Genomic DNA, 23,872 nt, shown 5'->3' on the forward strand with positions numbered 1-23,872 from the left:
CAAATATCAGTGATTCTTTTTATTCGTTCAAATGTACACAGAGCAGCCCCTATGTTGATTTCACCTTCCATACATCTTAGAATGCTTCTTAAGTTTGATGAAACAGTCCCTCTCTGGGGGCTTCTCACTAGCCTTTGAGCATGGTGTCATTTTCACTGTTCACAGATCGTCCTTTACCTGAATTTTGGGGTCTCCAAGATTCAGAAGCCCTGGGTCCTTGGTTGGGATCCATTAGTTACCCAGTGTCCTAATCTTCTCATTTATGAATCTGACATAATAACGTATACTTCTTTTTTTTAAGCTTCCAGGGTTGTTGTGTCAAACTATATAATACACATGAAAACACCGCAGCATTTAGAAATGTAAGATGATATTCTTTTGGGGGTTGGCCTACAGTTTTCTATTAATGTAATGACTTTCTTTTCCTCTTAAAAATTCCAATATTTTGGTTCACATTCCAATTCTCAGCTCAATCTTGTTTCACTATCAACGTTTTGACTGACAAGATACCAGGGCTTTAACCTATTGATCAGTTTACTCATCCTTCCTATACAAACTTTAAGTACAACCAGTAATAATAATGAAAGCTAATAATTGATGCACCAGGCACTGAACTAAGCACTTTATTTATATGAACTAATTTAATCCTCACAACACCCAATGAATAGTTATTATAATCGTGACTTCCATTTTATGTATGAAGAAATGGAACTGAGATGGTTTAAATGACTTGTCTCTGATCACATGGCTCATGGCTCATGAGTGGTAGAGCAGGGATTTGAACCCACACAGTTAGGACAGCACAGCCTAGAAGCTTAACCACTACTCTATACTGCCCTCTCAGCACCGTATATACCACTCCCTAAAATTTCTGCGAATCCTTATGAGGAATATGCCTCATAAGATGATTCCTGAAAATTACTCCCAAACTAAAAGAGAAGACTTTACACCTGCCACTAACTTATTACAGGCCTCTGCAGGTTTAGAAACATAGTGGACCAAAGGAGGATGGTGAAGCCTCTCTGGGTGGTCTCCTGGCCTCAGTCTCCATCACCTTCCACACCTCAGAGTAAGGGGTTTTTCGAACAGGCAAATCGGATTGTATCCCTCTGCTGAGTAGAGTCCCCTAGTGGTTCCCCTGGCTTTCATGAAGTTCAGACTCTTACCCACTTCTTCCTGCCTCCTCTCCCACCATTGTTTCCTCCCCTCTACCCTCTGGAACAATGTTTCATGCCCCACGGTCCACACACAAACCACTTCCTCTTAACGCCTCCGCCGCCCCTGCGGTCTTTCATTAAGCCCCGCCTCCTTCAAAACTCACCTTTGGATTTAATTGCAGGGGAAGGCCCCCTCAGGAGCCTTGCTCTCTGCTCCCCTAGCATCCTGTGCATACTGACATTGCATTTATTACACTTGTCTCTCCAGATAGAACACAAATGTATCTTTTCAACAGTCCCATTTTCCCAGCTCTTCAATATTTGAAGCCAGTGCCTGGCACAATTCTTAGGACCCAGTATGTGCTCAGTAAACGTTGAGTGAGCGAACCAAGGGTGAGATACGGCGTGGCTCTAGTCCTAGACAAAACTATACACTGCCCCCTGAAAACCACTGCTGAGCCTCCAGGTTGACAATTTTGGTTTTTCATTTCTTGTCCCCACCCTTTTATTTTTGGGCACTGGAGATACTGCACACTTGATTTGGTTAGCGAACAGGTACCTATATGTAACTTTTGAACACATAGCAGAGTAAGCCAGGTTAACGCCTTTGGGAGCCTTTCCTTGATGCAAATGCAGCCGAGGGGAGCTCTGTGGCGCCCCCTGTCCCTCACTCACACGCAGCCACTTTGTGAGCCGAGCAGGAAGAAGGGAAAATGTTACCTCTGCATCTCCAGGGTCCTGAAGAATCGCTGCTTCCATGAACAGGATGGTGACAGGCAGGTCCCCTTCCTTCAGTCTTTTTAAGCCTTCTTCAAATGCTCCAGGCCAATCCTTGAAGGGATTTTCAGTGTGAAAGTAATATCCCTACAACACGGAGAAGGGTACTATGAGATCCATCCATTTATCTCTTCGTTCTGATATTCACTAAGCTCTTTTTGAATTTGAATTTATTTGTTTAAGTTATTTAAGTTAAATCGAAATTACTGTTTTTCCCCCTTCCTATGAAGGTAGGACATTTTCATTGTATAAATTTTGGATGATATTATTTTGTTATTGAATAATATAAAAAGAAACAAAAGTTACCCATCAAGCCACAACCCCTATCACTGCTAATATTTTGGAGTTTGTTTTCTATTACTCTTTTGCTCTCTTTGTTTTAGCCATTTCCCCCTGAGATTTAAAAAATCCAGAGTTTTAGACGTATTTTTGCTAAGTGCTACCTTCCATTCCCCTGAAATGTTAATGCCACATACTGTACATCTGTTTATGTGCTGTGACCCTTTGGAGGGCTACCAACCATTCTACTATCTACGATTTTTTTTACCTTCCTGCTCCTTGAACCAGTTTTTGTCCCATAGGGGGCTATATTTGCCCCATTGAGAATGCATGTTTTAAAGTTATAGGTCTTTTCTTTCAAAAATTTAAATTGTACAGAATGTATAAATAATCTTTTTCTATGAATATATAAATTAAACAAATAAGCTCATACCATATATGCAGTTTTGTAGCTTAAGCCCCACTTAGTTTTAGTTTTTAAAATTATTTGCATTGTGCAAAAACTTATTTAACGAAACTCCTACTGATGGACATTCAGGTTACTTTTGATTTTTTTGTCCTCATAAATAAAGTTACAGAGAAAACCTCGTGCTCAAATCTTTGCGTATGATTATTAACTTAGGATAGACTTCTAGAGGGCTTTTTTAGACTAAAGGCTATGAACTATTTTGAGGCCCTTGATATGTATAACTGAATTGCTTTTGAGAAAAATTTGTCCCAAGTTAAACTCTAATTGGAAATATCTGAGAGAAATGATTTGTTGCAACCTTACCAGCATAGATCATCATAATATCCTTCTAATTTGATAGATACAAATAAGCTAGTCTGTTAATGATGCTACTAAGGTTTAAAAATAGATTAAATGGAGACTTTCATTCTCCGTTGTTGCTGAGAAAGACAAACCCCCTTATCAAAGCCACAGGGTATGACCAGTTTATGTAGTGGTGTTACAGATATGGGGTCCCAGGGGCGAGGAGCTCAGGGCCCCAGCCATGCCTCAGGCGCATGAATTACAGCCTAGAGTCTGCCAATCTATATCAATGTTTTCTCTTCTTGCCTAGCTTTGATTTCTTTGTAGAAGAGGGTTATTTTTAATAAGATACTCTAATTTTATGAGATTGCCTTGCCTACTGAGGGGCAGAGAATACTGGCAGGAAGACATTTTAATGACTATGTAGATTGAAAATCCTCTAAGATTGGAGACTATTCATCATCATATCTATTGCTAGGTAAGCATTCAATAAATATTTGTTGATTGAACAAATGGAAGTTATCCAGAACTGAATATTATTGAGACTTCCTCTACCACAAAAAATCCATAATACACACATATTATATGTATATACATATACATATATATATAGTTTTTCCTTCAGTAAGAAAATTCCATATCTTTTTCTATCTTTCAAGTCCTTTAAATTTATTTCTCAAAAGTGTCCCTCCCCTCTTCACCAAGTGTTTTTATTTTTTATTATTTATTTATCTGTTTTTATTATTTTTTTCACCAAGTGTTTTTAAAAGCATAAACCCAAGGGCAACTGGGACTTCATGGGTAATTTGGCTGGTTGTTTGACTGAACTCACACATTTGCTGGGGCTCCTTTCAGGGGAATATCCTAGGATTGGGACTTGTCCCTGGGACTTGACCTGGCTGCGTGAAGGGTATCTTTTCCACTGTGTTTCTTTGTTAGCTGTGTAAGGACCACCTGGGCAATACAGCCCTAAGCCCCACCTCACTCCCCTGTCCACTGATACCATTTCTCTTAGCTCGTCCACATGGCTCACATGAATGACTGACAAAAAGCATTGTGAGATTAGCCAGTTCTTGTTCCAACCCACCCTCCACGTCAGTTAGTTCAGTAACTTGCCAGCAGTCAAGAATGCAAGCTCTTGTTGGCTGTCAAACAGTATTAACATTGATAAAAATAAGGATATTTCATTCTAGCTTTGCTGTCTTCACACATTGGATGATTATATTGTTTTCATCCACCAGAATTTCTTCTAGGTCAGGCTGACAATAATTTGTCTACTTAATTCTTGAATTTTTTGCAAAATAGTTAATGACTAATTTATAAAAATATGATGCAAAGAGGTTGAGAAAACTGGTCAGCATATATAAGAACAGAATCAGTCACCTTCTCGCTAGCAGAGATTGTAACTTGGTTCTGAGCTTCTTGGTTCTCCGATATCCAGTTCCTCCGGGCCATTTCTTCCCATTCTGCTTGCATCTTATCCCAAAACTCTGTATCTGACTAGGAGACAGGAAAAATGAAGAGAGATGGATTTAAGACCATGTTATGTCACCTGGTTTATTTCTAAAAAGACAGTTTTCCTCATAGATCAGAATGAGTTCTGAGGAGGAATAAAATGTTCAAACTGGCCACATCCAATGATACTCACGGTTGAAGAGCTCCTGGAGGGTACTTAAGTGGTCAGAGTGTTAAATTGGATTAGTTGTGACTTTCTCCAGCAGGAAAATAGTTACCATCTGAAGGACAAGGATCGTATATGCCAAATTCAGCTCAAAATCCATTACTTGAGCAGTTTCAAGTGTGGGCACTGGGCACATATTTTAGGAAGGACGGTCTTAGAGTTGCTCTCAGGATATGAGGAATTACAGCAATGGCTTTGGGACTGAATGGGCAGTGACTTGGGGAAGCAGCTGACCATGGACAAGGGAAAATAACATTAGTTGACCCTACTCTGTGCCAGGCACCTTGCTAGGAGAAAACTGAACATAGAGGATTATGGTCACAAAGCTAGGATTGCATAGCATCAGAACCCCAGTCTGGCGTCCAAGCCTTTGCTCATCACCTATGGCAAACATGGCCTCCTGGTGCTAAAGAATGAAGGACCTTGGCTTTTGGTGTGAACTTAATTGAGTCCTCTTAGTCAAGGTCTTGTCTATGGCAGGATGGTTTTTTGAAAAATATTGCTTTGTGTTTTTCTCCTTATAATTTTCCTTTATGTTTTCCAAAAGGGAAACCAGGCCATTTGCTCCCTTTTACCTCAGGGGAGGACTGAAACAGAAATTTTCTGCAAGATCTGTCCCTGGTTGGCTTCTATTTTGTTAAGCCTAAAGAGAGTACTTTGGGTGTCCTGGTGTGAGGAAAAAGGGGCAAATATTTTAAAGAAGTTAAGGGAGGAAAGGGAACTTTCCAGGGGCAGGGAAGACAAGGAGGGTGGTGGATTCTGAGATGAGTGGGAGACTGGTGCTTAGCTTTTAGGTTTTTCCCTGCGAACTGGCCTGACTTCCAAGAGGGTGACAGAAGGTATGACTGGGGGGCTGACTTCAACTCTGATTCTGACATGGGAGGGACATAGACAGAAACTGGATTTCAGCTGGGGCTTGTTGGCTGTTAGCCGTCAACATGACAGACAAGAGGGTGGAGACTCTGCCCTTGATTTCTGGCACCACATAATCCTTCCATATTTGGTGTCTGAGTCTAAGTTGGTAAGAGAGATGCTTGGAAACTACTTAATTTTCTTTAAAGAAAACAAGGGATGTTATTGCTTGAACACCTGAGTCTGGGACTGAGATGCATACTCTTATCTACAAATCTCAATTTCTATGATTCTAAGTCCTGTGACTTGCTGACACACCATCAAGGTTGTCCTTCACCTTTCAATCCTTCTAGTCATACCTTCTACTCTATCCTCATGCCTGGTGGTGGTGGTTCTATGGTGGGAACTCCTCAAAGTTGCTCTGAATGATAATTATACGCTTATTTCTTCTGGATATAAATGCTCAAGAAATAAGGGCCAGCCCAATGTGATTAATCCCAGGCAGCTAAATAAATAGTAGGTCTTGTTATTCTCCTTTATTATGTCCACAATACTCCTTCCTACCACAGGAGTGGGTCCTGTCCCTTCAGCAGAGGCCTCCCCTTGAAGCCTCAGGGTGGCAGGCACCTTGATAAATCTGTGTTTGAGATGCTAGAAGCACATGGAATGGCCACCACTTATCCAGGTTAAGCTTAGGAATAAAACTCAAAGTGTCTTTTTTAACAAGTCTTTTTAGCAGAATACCAAATTATGCAAAAGAATGATCTCAGATGTACAAAAGCAATGGCTTGATAAAAAACTAGAAGGAAATATGCTGCCATGTTAAGAGTAATCTGTCTTTGAATGAAGAGATGATGGGTGGTGTTTTTCCTGCTTCTTTATACTTTTCTGCACTTTCTGCATTTTCTATGAGTATGCATTGCTGTTCTAATTTTTTAAAAGGTTCAAAACGACAATAAAAGAGAACAATTACCTGTCCTTTTTTAAATACCATAAACCTGAATACTTAGATGCTGAGGAATTTGGAAAAAATTTTTTGAAAAAAATTTTGGAGACTTGTTTTCTTGAACAGTTTTTCACAGTTCAGCTTGTCTGCATAGAAACTAAATCTATCGAGTGAATATAATTACTGATTTTCCCAGTTCTTCTGAATGAAAGAAGGAAGAAGACTTCATAACATGTACCTCTGGATTACAAAAGGATGCATCACCTTTCCTGCAGTTTCAAATTAGAGCGTGGATGCAGAAACAAGACTGCTGTAGAAAACAGGACCTCAGTGGAGGTGAGGCTGCCAGGCTCTTATTTAATGAGATACACCAGGACTTACTGTTACCACTTAGAATAAGTTCTGCTGACTAATTAAAGTGCACAGCACAGATTCATTTAATTACAGATGACTACTTTTAGCACAATCAATTTTCATCTAGTCTCAGAATCCAGATTTCATTCACATAACTGCAATTAACACTGCTTCTTTTTTCTATTTCTAATCAATTTTAGAGAAACCTGAAACAAACTTGAATTTTAACCATTGTAGACACGACTGAGGGGATTTTATGTATTGATGATTTTCTTAGCTGTTCTGGGATTTTGTAGACGGTTTTTTTTTAGACTCTCCAGGTAATAAGTTATCTGCTTACACCAGAAATGAGCTATCTGCAATCCATTTTCATTTTTAAAAATAGCTTTCTGATTATAACAATGGTAGATATTCATAAGAAACTTGGGACATGTGGTAGAGTGGCTAAGAACAACAGCTCTCTCCTCAGATGGACCTGGGAACAAATGAGGCTTCATCACTGACCTTCGGCAAGACCCTTGACTCCTCTAGGTCTCATTTTCCTTATCTTTAAAATGAACATACAGTAGTGATCTTGGTTAGTCATTATGAGGATTAAATAAGAAAATATATCTGTGGCATGAAACATATGGAAAATGTTCAGTAAATGTAGGTGTGCTTATTAGTGTTTTTGTATCACTGAGAAAAAGGTAAAGAATGAAACAAAGAGGGGTGCCTGGGTGGCTCAGTCGTTAAGCGTCTGCCTTCGGCTCAGGTCATGATCCCAGAGTCCTGGGATCGAGCCCCGCATCGGGCTCCCTGCTCGGCGGGAAGCCTGCTTCTCCCTCTCCCATTCCCCCTGCTTGTGTTCCCTCTCTCGCTGTGTCTCTGTCAAATAAATAAATAAAATCTTAAAAAAAAAAAAAAGAATGAAACAAAGATCACCTACAATCTCAAAGCACAAATATACATCTATGAGTATCTTGGTGTTTTAATTTGCTGTAAATACATATCCTCTTCTAGATACCTTTCCTCTCTTTATTTAAATCTTTCGCTTCTACCTAATTATTCAAAAATTGGACCAAAGTTAAGATTATGGACAAAACAGACTGTTGTGTAGCCTAAAATGGTATTTAAGAAGAGTTATTACAACATGGAGCAGGCCTCAGGTTATACCATTCCTTTATAAGTACTGTGATCACAGTGATAGACAACAACAACATATAACGTGTTGGGAAAATAATGACTGTAGAGAAATGCACCAATAGCATTACTTTCATGGGATGGGATTATGAGTAATTGTCCCATCACCTTTCCTTGTATTTTACAGCATTTCCCAAATTTTCTATTGCTAACATGTTATTTTTGTGAAAATAAGATTTGGTTAAAAATACTTACTTCTGGGGTGTCTGGGTGACTCAGTCAGTTAAGTGCCCGACTCTTGATTTGGGCTCAGGTAATGATCTCAGATTCGTGAGATCGAGGCCTGGACGGGCTCTGAGCTTGAAGCAGAGCCTGCTTGAGATTCTCTCTCTCCTGCTGCCCCTCCCCCAACTTGCGCATGTCTCTCACTCTCACTCTATCTAAATAAGTAAATAAGTAAAATAATAAATAAGTAAAACCTTAAAACCTTAAAAAAGTAAAACCTTAAATAAATAAGTAAAATAAATAAATAAATAAATAAGTAAAACCTTAAAAAAATACTTCTTTTCAATTTCAATTCCTCCATGATGTTTCTCCAAAAACCCTAAACTAGAAGCATCTCTTGCTTCTCTCTGTTCCTTTGAACTAACATTGTGTAGTTAGGAAGAAGAGAGATGTGTGCTAGAAGCTTCTATTATCCCTGTAAACTTGAATAAGTCATTCAAACCCATCTGAACATTGTTTTTTGTCATTTGTAAACTAAGACTAAATTGGCTACACAATAGCTCAGGTTTCTTTATCTATGCAGATTGACTCAGAAGATCAGAATAAGTGGGATGGGAAGTGGGCTTCTAGCCTAAAAATTATACTTTAAAGCATTTTCCTAAGAGTAAAACTGACATTTTCCCTTCACTTTTTGATTGTAAAGCTAGAAAATAAAAATTTCTATAAGAACCATGACAAAATTAAATACTAATTAAATTAAAATATAAAGAATAAAAAATAAACAATTTAATTTAGAACTAGGGAATTTTAAGGAAGAACAGCATATTGCTAGTTCCCACTCACCAGTCTATTTTGGTTATCCTTGAGTTAAAATAGAGATACTTTCTATTTTGTGGCCAAACATAATTGTTGAGTAGAAGGATTCTGGGGTTGTTCTGTGAAAGAACTGTTTGATGTGAGATGATTTGCCCATTGTGCCTGTGAGGAGTCTGACTTTCTTTTTGCTTCTTTAGACATCCATTGATTAACTGTCACTGGATCAAAACTTAAACAAACAATCCATTCTCTATATGCAAAAGAAAAAAGAGTAGCCCTTGCATGGCAAGGAATGAAAATCACTGTGCAAGTTTGGACAAAATATTTGCCATAACAGACAATTTTTGTTGAAGGGAAATTATGTGTAGATCAGTTAGAGACCTTATTGCCCAGGGACCCAGTAGCCCAGGCTAGCAAAATGTGGCTGAAACATCTCCACTCACATCTTGTATTGACGAAAAGCTAATATGTCAAACATTCCATGTGGCTGCCCGAAGAACATATTCAACCTGGGGCTGTAAGAACAGATGTTCAGCACCCTGTTCGAGGACCGGATAGAATTTTGATGGGTCAGAATTAGTTTGAGCTCTGGGTGAGGTTCTGGGTGTCCCACGTAGTGACGGTCATTGGCAAACTGGAATCTATTCAGGCAAGAGTGAATGGGCAAGAGTAACCCAGTTTATGAAGTGATTCACTGGTACAGCAAGGCTCAGAGGGGTGGTGGAGTTGGGCAAGAAGCCTTAGCCTTGTCTTGCAGACAGAAGAACTAGGGTGAATGAGTGGGAGTTCCTGGGGGACAGATTTTTATCAAATGCCTAAAAATGTAATGGGCTGTTTCCTCCTCAGGAGGATGGGTTCCCCAACATTAGAAGTCTTTTTTTTTTTTTTTTTAGAAGGGGGGCTGGGAGGTGGAGGGGTAGAGGGGTGGAGGAAGAGGGAGAGAGAGAATCTCAAGCACGCTCCATGCCCAGCACAGAGCCTGACCTGGGGCTCGATCTCACAACCCTGAGATCATAACCTGAGCTGAAATCAAGAGTCGGACACCTAACTGACTGAGCCACCCAGGTGCCCCAACATTAGAAGTGGAATGATCAATGTGAGGAGTGCTTGTAAAGATGATTCACAGATGACAGATGAATTCTATAATCTCTTATGACCCCGAGTATCAGATTACAACATTATTAATGAGTTGATTTATTGAGTCAAACAGGAAGGCTCAAAATATATAAAATCTCTGTGCGATAAGAAATGGGTCTGTCATGCATGCCTCTTTCTCAGTTTAAACAGTATAGGGAAGAAGACTCACGGACTTTGGCGTCAGGTAAAATGGGCCACAATACTGGCCATGTCGCCTGTCACAAGACCTTTGGCAATTTTGCTCACCTCTTTAACTTGGTTTCCTCATTTGTAAAATGTAAAAGTCTTGTAGAGTGGTTGTGCAGATGAAGGAAAACAATGTATGTAAAGTGCTTAAAACCTGTAACATTAAGAATGAAGGAATTGGGGATGCCTGGGTGGCTCAGTTGGTTAAGCGTCCGCCTTCGGCTCAGGTCATGATCCCATGATCCTGGGATTGAGCCCCGAGTCGGACTCCCTGCTCAGTGGGGAGTCTGCTTCTCCCTCCCCCTCCACCCCTTCCCCTGCTCATGCTCTCTCTCAAATAAATAAAATCTTAAAAGAAAAAAAAAAGAATGAAGGAATTGGCAGTTAATATAATTTTATATTCGTAAATGAAAAAATGACTTTTCAGGATAGAGAGAGGATGCCATATCATAACCTGTAAACTGTGTGGTTCAGAAGTTTTGAAAAACAAAACTCTTGGTACGAGCACTCAACACAGATTTTCTGGTTGCCTCTGGGTTAGACACGCTTCCTTGTTTAATGAAATCGGCCATCACTGCCCAAGTTGGCAGGCACCTGTGCAAACAGCCTGAGGCTTTCACCAAACAATGTGGTAGCAGGTTGGTTGCAAAATGTGGGGAGAAAAAATTGGAAATGATGGTAAGGAGAGAAAAGGGCACAGGAGTCTGGAAATAATACAATGCAAGGCTTGAGCAGGATGTCAGAAGGCAACCAAGAGCCATTTCTAACAGAATCTAAGGTATCTTCCTGTTCTTTCTCTTCTTCCTCCCAGGGCAAGGAGCAAAAAGGAATGGAGTATTAAAGCACAAGGAGCAAAACTTGTTGTCCAAATGGGCAGGGGTCATTTTTGAAAGAGCTTTTTAGCATATTCATTAGCAAATGAATGCCTTTGTGGAGCCAAAGTTTCACATGATTATAACCACGTGGCTCCTGTGGGGTCTGTATTCACAATGGAGAACTGCTCTCCAGGGGCACTGGGCCTGGAGGTTTGGAGACCCAACTGGGGTTTGCTGCTGCTTTGGGGACAAGGTTTTGTGGGGCCAATTTCTCAGCAGCTGTTTATGTTTTGCAGGCCTCCTGACTGCTCGCTGGGCAGCTGGTGACGGAGGGCTACAGGGCACAAGGAGGTGGGAGGGCCCTTGGGTTTGAGCCTTGCCTCACATCCACGAGGTAACAAGTCCTGTGATAAAGGAAGTGGCCTGTGGATAGTGGTAGTGGAAGCCCTGGCAGGTGGCCTTCTTTTTGTAAAAGGCAAGTGTCTGACTTAGGCTTTGATTGATGAGGCATCCATGTCAAAGATGGCTACCTTGAATAACCACATTGTGCCACTCACTCCAGATAAAGAGCCAGGTTGTTCGTGCCCCCCTCCCCCCTCATTTTAGAGATCTTGGTTAATTTCAACAACTGACCGTTCGCGTCGCTTGCTTTTTTCTCTTCCCATGCTTTAAATTCCTGCACTTATGTGTTAAATTCACCAATGAGGAGTGAGCCTTCAAAACCCTAGCTCCCCACCCTCAACCCCCATAAAAGCAGAACCCCAGGCCTGCTCTCTTTCTCTCTACCCATGACCTCACTGTGTGGCCCCAGGTGGGCCATGTAATTTCCAGGAATTGTAAGTAATACACTTTTTCTTTTTCAAAGTTTCCTGGTGGTTATTGCTGAGAGCATCTTGAAATCATAATAAGAACCACAAGGGCCGGTCCAACCACGACACTGGTTCTTGATAGGTTGAGACCAACACAGAACAACCATGAGCAACAGGCAGTGCGATTCAGTTCCAGAGGGGCTTTCTTCTCCTTTAGCCATGGCCACACGTGGTGAAAGTTACTGAGTAACTCCCTACTAGCTTTAATAAAATAAGGTATTAGAAATATTTACTAAATCCAAACTATGTGTTTGTGCTTTGCATTATAGCAATATTAAAGAATAAAACCAAACAAAACACCTAGATGTGGGTACTACTCTCAAGAAGCTCACTCTCCAATGATAAAATAAGAATCGAGGCAACTGTAATTAAGGATAAGGTGAACAAATGATGTAAAAAGAGACGAAATTACTTGCTAAAGTCACACTAATTTTGGTAAATAAAAGAGCCACAATTCAAGATACTTCATTCTTTCCTTTTATGACAGATTGCATCTTCTAAGATGGCTAAAGCAGTATTTCTGGCCCCTCATGCTCTCCAGAACATTGCCACACTCCATTAAGAGGTGGAGTCCCTTGCCCATCTTTGAATACTTGCCTTGACAAATAGAATGCAATGGAAATGACCTGCTGTGGCTTTTGGGGCTAGATCCTACAAGGTGATACGGTTTCTGCCTGTCTCTCCCTCTTCCTCTCAGGACACTCACTCCTGGAATCTAGCTATCCAGGTGGCTATCTATCTATCTAGCAAGGAAGCCCAGGCCACAAAGAAAGGCCACATGTAGGCATTCTAGCTGTCTGTTGCAGCTAAGGTGTCAGGCGACTACTGGCATAAGCCATCTGACATGGGAGTGAGAATGCTTTTGTTTTTGTTTGCTTTTTAAAGATTTTATTTTTAAGCAATGTCCACACCCAACGTGGGGCTGAAACCCACAACCTTGAGATCAGGAGTCACACGTTCCATGGACTGAGCAGCCAGGTGCCCTGAGAATGCCTTTGGATGACTCCCACCCCTCACCATCACCGTGAGCCATCGAGCCACACTGACACATGGTGGAACAAAGATGAGCCATCCTCTCTGAGCTCCACCCAAATTACATATTGTTTGAGCAAAATAAATATTGCTTTTTAAAGCCACGAGTGTTGGAGTAATTTGTTACACAATCATAGTAACTGGAACATACTTTAGGTTTGAAGATTGGAACACAGAAAGAAGACTGGGTGTAGAGAAAGGACCTTGAAGGATTGACAGAATAATGAAGTATGGTAGCATTTCCCCAAAGAGTATTCTAGAAACAAAGAGTTCTGTGGTCAAATGAACTTAAGAAACTGTAGGTTAAAGCAGAGGCTGCAAATTGGTGGCCTATGAGCCCAATCTAGCCAACAGACATGTTTTTGTCCCCTCAAATTGGATGCATAATTTTCCATCAAAACCCAGATTTCAGATATCTCATGAAGATCTGTTAATATTGCATGACTAGAAGCAGCAACTCTCAGGTGATATGTGTGGCCTCCATTTCATCATGGCCATCGCCAGATCACTATCTTTATCTCCTGGAAGTAACTAGTTTGCAACTTCTGGACAAAAGTGAACATGTTCCTTACTGCATGACTTCCCAGGCTCTTCATATGTTAACGTATATTTTAAATCTCTAAGTGGGGATGTAAACAATAGTCCTTAAATGTATTTACCTTGAACCTCTGAGTGTGCATCTGTCATCAGGGTTCTCTAGAACACAGCTTGGAAAATGCTGATATAGAGACTCAGGGCATCTGAAGTTCCACAAAAACAGAACTCTTTGGTGGGATAAATTCGGTGTATCCTGAGAAGCTACCAGGGACAGGAATTTACCACATATAGTTTGTTTTCAAGTGATTGTTTCCAGTGAAACTCATCTCCAATTAGCCAGCAGGTTCTCTAATCCTCACATCTGTTGTGTGAATCAGAATTCTTCAAGAATCTGTTGTTGTTATTGTTCTAGAAAAGGAAATGAAACCCAGAATGTGGAGGGAAGAATTAAAATAATTTTTGTAGGTTTTTAAGAAGACAACTCATTTGATGAATTTATCTTGTCAATGCTAGCTAGTCATTTAAAATGGCTTTGAAATTACATATAATTATGTATACAGATCGGACAAAGACTGGAAGAAACATTAAAAAATGAAAACAGTTAATTTATTAATGTCATGGGAATTCTGGGTAATTCCTAGCCTTTCCTCCCCCAACTTTCTGATTTCCGTTATTGTTGTTGCTTTTAAAATAACTTTTAAAAGTCTCTTAAATGAGAGAAAACCTTTGATAAAGGAATTATTTTTCTGGTGACCAACAACTTTTAAGTTCTATGATTGGTTCAGGGCCTGCAAAAAATGTAAACATCCTTAGTATTAGAAATAGTGATTAAGAGCAGAAGTTTTGGAGTTAGTCTTGGTAGGAATCCTAGTCCTATCACTTAATTGTGGTGTGACCTTGAACAAGTGACAAAATCTCTCTATGTCCCTGTTTCTCCACATTAAAATGTTGTTGTTGGAGGAGGTAATTGAGAGGCTGTGACTGCCAGGGGGCCCTCGAGCTAAACGTGGGTAATTAGAGGCTTCTCACCTCCTCCCCCAGCCTTTGAATGTCTGATCTGCCTACTGTTCCCACAGTGAAGGCTGTTCTAAGGATGCAGCCTTGAGAGAAGAAGGTGTTGGGGAGACCATCTGGATGGTATATGTGACTGAACCCAGTGAGGGCCTCTGTATAAACATTTTAAGATTCTGGTGGGCAGGTGTAGAGATCTCATCTTGCAGCCACATGAGACAAGCCTCATATGTAAGTTCCCTTGCTTAAGAAACCCGCCACCTACCAATATGGTGTGGTGTGCCGCTTTCCTAGGTCTCTCCTTGCCCTCTGTGTATGGGCCCAGTTTATGAACCAACAATTGACAAGCCAGCCAGGAGACCAAAGTAATGGGCCTTGGGAAAGTTAGGCATTCTCGGGGGCAATCTTGCTTTGGCCACTGACCTCCGTGTGGGGAGAGGTGGTCCCTGTGTTAGATGCTTTTGGCTCACCATGCGAGTCTCAGGACACCCTGAAAACGCCAGCAGGTCTGATACACTTGTTTGGAGAAACTACACATAGCACACTGTGACAAAGAAGGGAAATGAGCGGCTGCCCCCTGGGCCCACGTCTCACACGGGCAGCTCGTCTGGCCACTAATGTCCAGCTAGAGGCTGAAGTTCCAGTTAGAAAGTTGGAAGAACTGGGGCCACAGAAGGACATGCAGTTGTCAACTATTCTGCTACCTTTGGGGCTGGCAGAGAGGATGGGAAAGCAAGATAATAGGTTAGAGGACTTAATGGTCAATTTTGCAAAGCTCAGAGGGTGCAAGATGCCTTGGGTTAAGATCCAACAGCTTGTGACAAAGCCTGATTGGGGCCGTGGGAGGTGAAAGGAATACCTGGGAAAGTGAAGAGAGCCAAGAGCAAAGAGGGGGATGTTGTGATTGACAGTGACAACCGACAGCCTCATGCAGTCTGACCCCAGCACAAAGAGAGAATTTAAATAGTAACTACCCTAGATTTCCGATAATAAAGAATGATACCCCAAAACTCTTAGTAGGAGAAACTTGCATTCTTTTTCTGTCTCTTGAAGTTGTAAATCTTATGTCCTTGAAATACAAGTACCCCAGGAGACAACGAAAGCCCTGCCGATTGCCTGAGTCCGAAGGAAAAGAAGGGGGAGGGATGCTTTTTAAAATATAGATTGCTGTAGAAGCTTCCTTGCCGCAACTCCTGTCCACAACCTCCATAAGATTACTAATAAAGGGCACATACAAATCTTAAAAGTCTTCTCTACAAATATTAATAAAACGCTTTAGCCATGTGAGTAGGTAACCTTCACTTGTTCCGTCTACCAGAGACACATTTGGATTTAACTGTTTCATAAGCCAGTGAATTTTATATCATACCAGATTAATAGCTAAAGTTTTGGAATGAAAGCTATGGGATCTCTGTTTGTGTATGTTATGTATGCCCATAGATATATATTACTTACGTGATGTTTTTCTTCCTCCGGAGAGTATTACCAAAATTAATTGGCAAAAGAGCTCTATTTAATTGGCTTGAAGAAAACTAAGCTTTGGGGTGCCTGGGTGGCTCAGTCGGGTAAGCATCTGCCTTCAGCTCAGGTCATGATCCCAGGATCCTGGGATCAAGCGCCGCATCAGGCTCCCTGCTTGTTGGGGAGCCTGCCTGTCCCTCTCCCTCTGTCATTCCCCCTGATTGTGCTCTCTGGCTCTCTCTAGCTCTCTGTCAAATAGATAAATAAAATCTTAAGGAAAAAAAAAAGGAGAGTAAGCTTTAATATCAATAGTGCACTTATGTAAAACTGAAGCTTAATTTCTTTCATCTGTTACAAGGACAAAGTTTTCTTGGGCTATTGGTTTGTTCTTGATGAGATTATGAAAGGTTTTTCTTTACCTTTTAAGTAATCTGCCTAGAAAACAAAGATTCTGTGTTGTTTTTTTTTTAAAGATTTTATTTATTTGACAGAGAGAGACACAGCGAGAGAGAGAGCACAAGCAGGGGGAGTGGGAGAGGGAGAAGCAGGCTTCCCGCTGAGCAGGGAGCCTGATGCGGGGCTCGATCCCAGGACCCTGGGATCATGACCTGAGCTGAAGGCAGACGCTTAATGACTGAGCCACCCAGGTGCCCCAAGATTCTGTGTTTTATCAAAATAATTTCCTGTGCTTTATACTGTCTTTATCAGGTCTTTGATTACTTATGGAAAACTGAGTCTTCTCCATTAAAAGAGCTAAGTTTTTTAGAACTATATAACTTTCTGTACTTGCCTTTGAAGTCTTTAATTGTCACTTTGGTTACATTGATATGTACACTGTTTCACAGTGACCTTTTCTTTTTTTTTTTTTTTTTAACATTTTATTTATTTATTTGACAGAGAGACACAGTGAGAGAGGGAACACAAGCAGGGGGAGTGGGAGAGAGAGAAGCAGGCTTCCCGCCGAGCAGGGAGCCCGATGCGGGGCTCGATCCCACGACCCTGGGATCACGACCTGAGCCGAAGGCAGACGCTTAACGACTGAGCCACCCAGGTGCCCCCACAGTGACCTTTTCAATCAAGTGTTTTAAACCTTTTGATATTTTTGACAAACTTCACCAAAATCAAATTTAATTTTTATTTATTTATTTATTTATCCAAAATAAAATTTTAAATGAGGGCTTGTGGACCTTGTCCTAATTTTGGGATTTTTCAGATTCCTGGAGCATCTCAAAAGATGTGTTCTCTCTCCTTATAAAGGAGAGATATTAAACTAATTAGGCTTATTTGATATGTTAAATTAAAAAGGATGCATTATCAAATAAACTTTCCTTAGGGTATATTTATATGGAATTCCTAAAAATCTGATAGGTCCTGGAATAATGTTACCAGTCATAATTTTAAAATGTATGCCACAGAAATAACCAAATTTCCTTGTCGATTGCATTATAGTGAACTCTCATCAGATCTTTAGCTATGGCCATTTTAAAAGTCTTTTGTCATTATAGACGGTTATTATTTTACTCTGATGCTTTTGCAAAAATCTTGCTGCAAAAGTGCTTCATCTTCAAGCTCTGAAAACATCTGACTTGTCATCTGAAGCTTCTTCAGACTCTGACAAGGACAGGGTTCCAATAACTGAGATCAATTTGCCTTCATGTGGGAGAGAAAAGAATGGACCTTTTAAGTGCTTCCCTAAGGCTACAGGCAAAGCTTCACACTCTGTCATGGGATGGTAGCCCAACACCTGTTACTGTTCCTTCCACAGCAATACAATGGGCCCATGACACTGATGATATATCATGTCAACATACGAAGACCTGCCTCTGCTTTGGGACACTATAGGCTTTGCTGGAACATCTGTGAGGGAAAGACAGGCAGTAAACACCCAGAAAATTCAAGGCCCAGGTGTTGCTGTAAAGTTTTCGGAAATTTTTTGGTTGCATAAGATTCCAAAAGCTGTGATTGACAAGATGCAAGCCTATCCAACCCCCCAAAACATGAGAGAGAGGAAAACATTTGCAGGGATTTCGGGGTTTTGAAGGACTTTTATTCCCACCTGGCACAGTGCTTCTGCCTTTTATACCGCCTGGTAAGGAAAAGGATACATATGGACCTGGGGATCAAAACAATAAGTCACCTTTGAGAAGGCAAAAATACTAGTAAAGTGGATGAAAGCTCTGGACATTTCCCACACAGGGCTACCATTTAAATTAGATGTGTCTGTGGTTCCAGAAGGTAGGGGTTGGGCACTATGGCAGAAACAACAGAAGGTGAGAATCCCCCTAAAATTTTTGTCCCAGCTCTGGAAGGGGGCAGAAACCTGACGTACCCCATAGAGCCGCAGCTCCTAGCCGTGTACACAGCGCTCCTTCAGGTCGCACCTCTCACAAAGGAACAGCATATCACGATAAGAACTGCCCTTCCTACCAAGGGGTGAATTAAAAATAGGTTTCACTGACCTGCCTCTGCCCTGGCTCAAATTCCCACTTTGACCAAATGGTATGCCTATTTACAGCAGAGGAGTGCGCTGTCCGACAGCCACTATCTCTAGAAATGCAGGTGCTACTGGGCCTTGTAGGGGATGTAGATCTTCCAAGTGCCCTGCCCCTATTCCTGTGAGGCCCCTGTGGCCTGTAGAGAGACAATGGGGGACATTCTCATTGACACCTAGTATACAGATGCCTAGAAGCAAGAATGAATCACAGCATCCAGGGGGCTGAACTCAGAGCATTCTGGCTGGTGATCACTCGGGAACCCTGACTGTTAAACCTTTACACCGACAGTTAGACTGTTCTAAAGGGATTAACCCTATGGCTTAGACAACCGGAAGCCAGAGGATGGATGACCATGAATAAGCCCTTGTGTGGTCAAGATATATGGAAAGACATTTGGGTTCATCTGCAAGAGCGTGAGGTGGTCCTCACTATTATCCATGTCCTATCTCATAAGGCACTGATCCCCACTGGCAATCAGGAAGCTGAGGCCTTAGCCTGGGTGCAAGTGCTAGAAACTGACTTTTTTTTTTTTCTTAAGATTTATTTATTTATTTGAGAGAGGGCAGGGAGGGGCAGAGGGTGGGGGGAATCTTTAGGCAGACTCTGTGCTGAGTGTGGAGCCCGACACGGGGCTTGATCCCACTACCCTGAGATCACGACCTGAGCTGAAACCAAAAGTCAGATGCTTAACCATCTGCGCCACTTAGGCACCCCTCAGCTGACTCTTTAGTAGATAGAAAAGATTGGATGCATAGAAAAAATGGTCACTACAGCGCCCAGGTGGAATGACATATTGCCATGGATGCCCTTGAAATACATTGACTTGGTTAATGCATTAATAGCATATCTTATGTGTTCTAAATAATGCCCAAGGCAATTGCCAGGGAAGTCTGGGGCCATCCACGGGAGTTCCCAACCTGTGAAAGATTGGCAAATTGATTATACTGGTCCCCTCTCAGAGCGAGGGTTCTAAATATGTACAGATACCCTTGTCGAAAAGACAGTGATCAGGGGTCACATTTCAAAGGTGATAATATGCAAGACTGGGCAAAAAAACATGACATTGAACAGGGGTTCCATGTCCCCTATAACCCACAAGTGGTAGAGTTAATGGAAAGGAAAAATAAAATATTAAAGCAATAGGTTAAATTACTTATTTTAAAATTATCTTGGCTGGATAGACTAAAGTACTGTTCCAGGCTTTAATTCATTTGAATGATCAACCAATAGGGCCTGCTGCCCTCTACGTCAAACTGGGGACCCCAGTTTTATATCTTTACAGCTGTTGTAAAGATATAAAAGTCATGGGAAACAACCATTCCCATGACTTTCACCATCAATCCATGTGCTGCGCTGCCCAGAACACGAAGCCCCATCATGCCTGGGAAAGGTGCTGTCTATTGGACTTTGCAATGTCCCACTGGAATGGGTAAGTGACTTTGCACCCCTGAGTGAGGGGGACTACTTAATCTCCACCGGGATCCACTGTCCTGTTATAAGCTGAACCTGTTGAAATGCACTATACCTGGGATGGAACAGGCACCATTGGAAAAGGGGGAAAAAGCGGGGGTTCTGTCTAGTACATCCCACCCCCCCGTCTACCTCCTCATGCCTGACAGTGCTGTTTCCCTTGGCCAACATTTATGGTATGTACAACTGGGTCCAGTTTCTAAACCTGCCAACTTCCCTCTTCTCAAGGCCAGGTGGGGAGGTTCTGTTTTCCACTGATAAAAGCATTTGGTTGCCTTCTTTGTTTCCTCCATTGGCCTGGAGGACATTAAGGCACACACAGAAGCTCTTACTAAATTCACCCAACTAGTGTTAAATGACAGCTAGCAAAGCCTCTCCTTAATGAATATTGAAATGTCTCTAGTGAAAAAAAGCTGTCCTCCAAAATAGGATAGCTTTGGGCATTATTACTGCTTTGCAGGAAGTCACCTGTGTCATTATCCAAAGAAAATGTTATATGTTCATACCTGATGGGTCTAGTATGTATCATTTTTATTAAATCACATAAAAACCCAAAGGGATGCCCTGAGTGATCCGATCCCCAGTCTAGAGGACTTAGTAAATCGGGGCTTCGGATCACGGGGTTCTTAACAGAGAAAATTGTTACTTATTTCGGGAATCATCTTAATCTATTTTCTTTTATATGTGCCTATATTGTTGCTATAGTATCTGTCTCCAGTGCCAGCCAGACAACCACCAAACAAGCCACCTCCATGTTTAGTAACACCCCTTGCTGACTACTCAGGGTACATGGCAGAAGAGGGGGACACATATGACTGTGAGAGCCTATCAGGAGAGAGAAAACATTAGAAGGGGTCATTAAGAGGAAGTGACCACTGGTTAACCCTTGAGTTGGACCCGGACAATTGGAGGCTCCTTACCCCTTCCCTTGTCCTTGGCATGTACATTCTGCCTACAGCTCCCACTGTGGGAGCCACTTTCAAGGATGTAGCCTTTAGATAGTAAGGTTTTATTGCAATCTTCTGCACTGAATATGTGACTGAACCCAGTTAGGCTCCCTAGATAAACTTTTCACATTTGGCAGGTGGGTGGGGAGATCTACTCATCTTGCTGCCAAAGACAAGCCCTGGAATGAAGTTGCCTTGCTTCCTAAACCTGCCACCTGCCAATCTGGAGTGCTCTGCCTCTTTCTTCAGTCTCTCCTTGCCCTCCTTGTACGGAGGTCAGTTTGCAAACCGACAAATGGGAGTAATGCTCACCTGATAGGGCTGCCGTCAGCACTGAGTGAAATGATGAATGGCCCCCGGACATAGAGCCCACCAGGGATAGCACTTATAGATGCAACTAAAGCAACCTTAGAATGTCTGAGCGTGGAGACAAGTTCTTTCCTCCTCCCCTTTCCTTAGCTAGAGGGCAAGGCCACCAGGGCATTGGTTTAGAAGCAGTTCCTTTGTAACATTTTTTCCTGGTGATAAACAATTTAACTTCTATGTCTAATAACCATGTAGACACCGCTTTCCATGGTGAAAATCTTCCTCCTCTCACCCTTTAGGGATATTTAAGGAAAAAAAAATGGGTCAGTTATTTTTGCAAATTCAGATGAAAAAAATCCCTGGTATCATATTGATCATACTGTACTGATATTTTTGACTTTTTTCCTTTTTCTTTTTGACTACCTCATTGTTACAGTGGTTGACCAGGTGTGAAGAGAGTCTAGATCCAGTTTGCTATTTGAGAGTATTGGGAAAGAAGATCGTTGAGGTTGTTTTCTTTGACACTGGAATCAAACTAGCTGACTCAGTGGTCAGGCAAAGATTCTGAAAAGCTGTCAGGAGATCCCCGGCCCTGGATCAGGTGCTGGTATCACATGGGAAGGGGAATGTGCTCATGCTACCTTGAGCTAAGATCCAGATGTTCATAGCTACTGCGGAGCTAGGTAGTTTCTGCTACGTCCACCAATGCCTCAGAAAAATTGCAGATGGTCCAAATCATCACACATTCTCCTTGTGTAGTGATTTATTGGCCTGTGAGGATTAATTTGGATAGAACTGGAGAAATATTTTCTCTGCCAAGGATACTAGGCATTGAATCTAGTTTCTTGGCAGTGGCTGCCTAATTCCCAGTATCAAAACACAGAAGAGAAACCCAATATAATGGCAAGCCAGAGACTCCACCGGCCCAGGAAAAAAAAATCCACTATTAGAACACTCTTTTCTACAGAACCTAACAAAAAATGGAAAGCAGGCTACGGATGGATTGACATTCCTCTATTTTCAATTATTAGACTGTAGTGGCAAAATTTGCTGACTTTAACAAATGACATAGACCTGTACTGGTATTTGGAGCTATGTTATAATTAGAAACACATTTTGAAAAGCTGGATGCAATACTTTTAAAAAGAAATACTTAGATGTACAAGAGAGTAGTGCTTTTCTAATGTCTTTATAAAATGGATTTTTTTTTCATACAGAATCTCTTAAAGTATGTCATAAAATTTGAAGGGTAGTATTTTTTCAAAATAGTTTATTCTATATGCTTACACATTTAATACACTCATTTAGCAAAATTATCAACAAGCCTACTATGTAGCAGGCAATGTTCTAGTCACCAGGGTATAGCAGTAAACAAGACAGGTGCTGACCCTGCCACTGGAGTGTGCAGTGTGGTGGGGCAATCCAGTCCTGGAAGAAAGGGAGCAAAGAAGAGGGGAACCCAGACTAAACTTGGGAGTTCGGGGATCTTCCTAGAAGCAGAGAAAGCCAACTGAGACTCTAAGGGTGAACAGAAGTTGGCCAGATAATGGGGTGAGGAAAGAACATTTCCGATAGGAGGAATAGCATGTGCAAAGGCTAGGAGGAAGATTACATAGCCTATTCTGGGAACTGATCATTTATTATGGTGCCAGTGTAGACATCAAGGTGGGAGTCAGAGTTGAGGATGTAGAGGCAAGAATGGTCTAGACCATGAAAGACCTTATAAGGCTAGGTCAATGAGTTTGGACTTTATTCTAAGGATAAGTGGGAACTCACTACTCAGATCTGTATTTAAAAAGATTACTCTGACCGAAATGAAAGAATGGAATATGTAGGGCGTTCTATCCACTCTGGAGGCAGCAAGACAAGTTACAAGGCTGTTAGAGTTGTCTGTATAAGAGATGATGGTGCCCAGAATAGAGTGTTGGCAGTGGAGCTGGTGACAAATGGGTGGATTCTAGAGCTAGAACAGGAAAGGTGAAGTAGTGTCATGGTGAAGACCTCAGATCTAGATATGTTCAGCCTGAAGCGCTTCTGGTGTACGTTTGAGCACAGATGTTGAGTAGGCTCTTGGCTACACGGCTTTGGTCTCAAGAAAATCACAGCCAGAGCTGTGGATTTTCTGATTGCAGTGGTGACTGGAATCACACGAACCAGTGAGAGTGTGTCAGGAGGGAGAGCAGGCTGCCCGGCATTGTGCTCTGGGGAACATCAGCAACAAGGTATAGGCAGAGGAGGAAGAACTCACTGGAGACAAACTCCAATGGAAGAGGATCCTGAAGTGGAAGAAGTGTTTACCGGTGTGGAGTACTGTGCTAGCAGCACCTCTGTGAGCATGAACAGCAATGGAGATGTGATGATTTTGTCCACGGCAACATCCGTGGGATAGAGGTAGAAGCCAGGTTGCCAAGGATCGAGGACAAATGAGCATAAAAAGACACTGTCATACACTGTAACTGTAAATACAACCGTCTTCGGAGTGTTTGTGGAGCTACTGAAAGCATCTGAAGTATCTGACACACCCTGACCTTCACTTAACTGGGTCTTCCTCCTCCAATTTCATGCTTTTACCCTACCCACCCACTTTCCGATCTACTTACCGATCTACCTAATCTTTAACCGGTAAGCCAAGTGTCGTCTTTGAAC

The 23,872-nt window shown here is 41.7% G+C and overlaps 1 protein-coding gene across 11 annotated transcripts in view; it reads right to left on the bottom strand.

Moving 5' to 3' along the window:
- Positions 1 to 23,872, bottom strand: part of PEX5L (peroxisomal biogenesis factor 5 like) — a 223,784-nt gene that overhangs the window by 16,815 nt on the left and 183,097 nt on the right. For all 11 annotated transcript variants that reach the window (XM_081829993.1, XM_081829988.1, XM_081829969.1 and 8 more), the window contains 2 exons: positions 4,348 to 4,464; positions 1,878 to 2,021 (listed from right to left, as the gene is read on the bottom strand). In XM_081829993.1, the coding sequence (XP_081686119.1) occupies positions 1,878 to 2,021; positions 4,348 to 4,464 (261 nt within the window). The remainder of the gene's footprint in view (positions 1 to 1,877; positions 2,022 to 4,347; positions 4,465 to 23,872) is intronic.

The sequence above is a fragment of the Leptonychotes weddellii genome, chromosome 1, assembly GCF_054177405.1.
Source record: "Leptonychotes weddellii isolate Sample4059 chromosome 1, ASM5417740v2, whole genome shotgun sequence".
Classification (NCBI taxonomy): domain Eukaryota; kingdom Metazoa; phylum Chordata; class Mammalia; order Carnivora; family Phocidae; genus Leptonychotes; species Leptonychotes weddellii.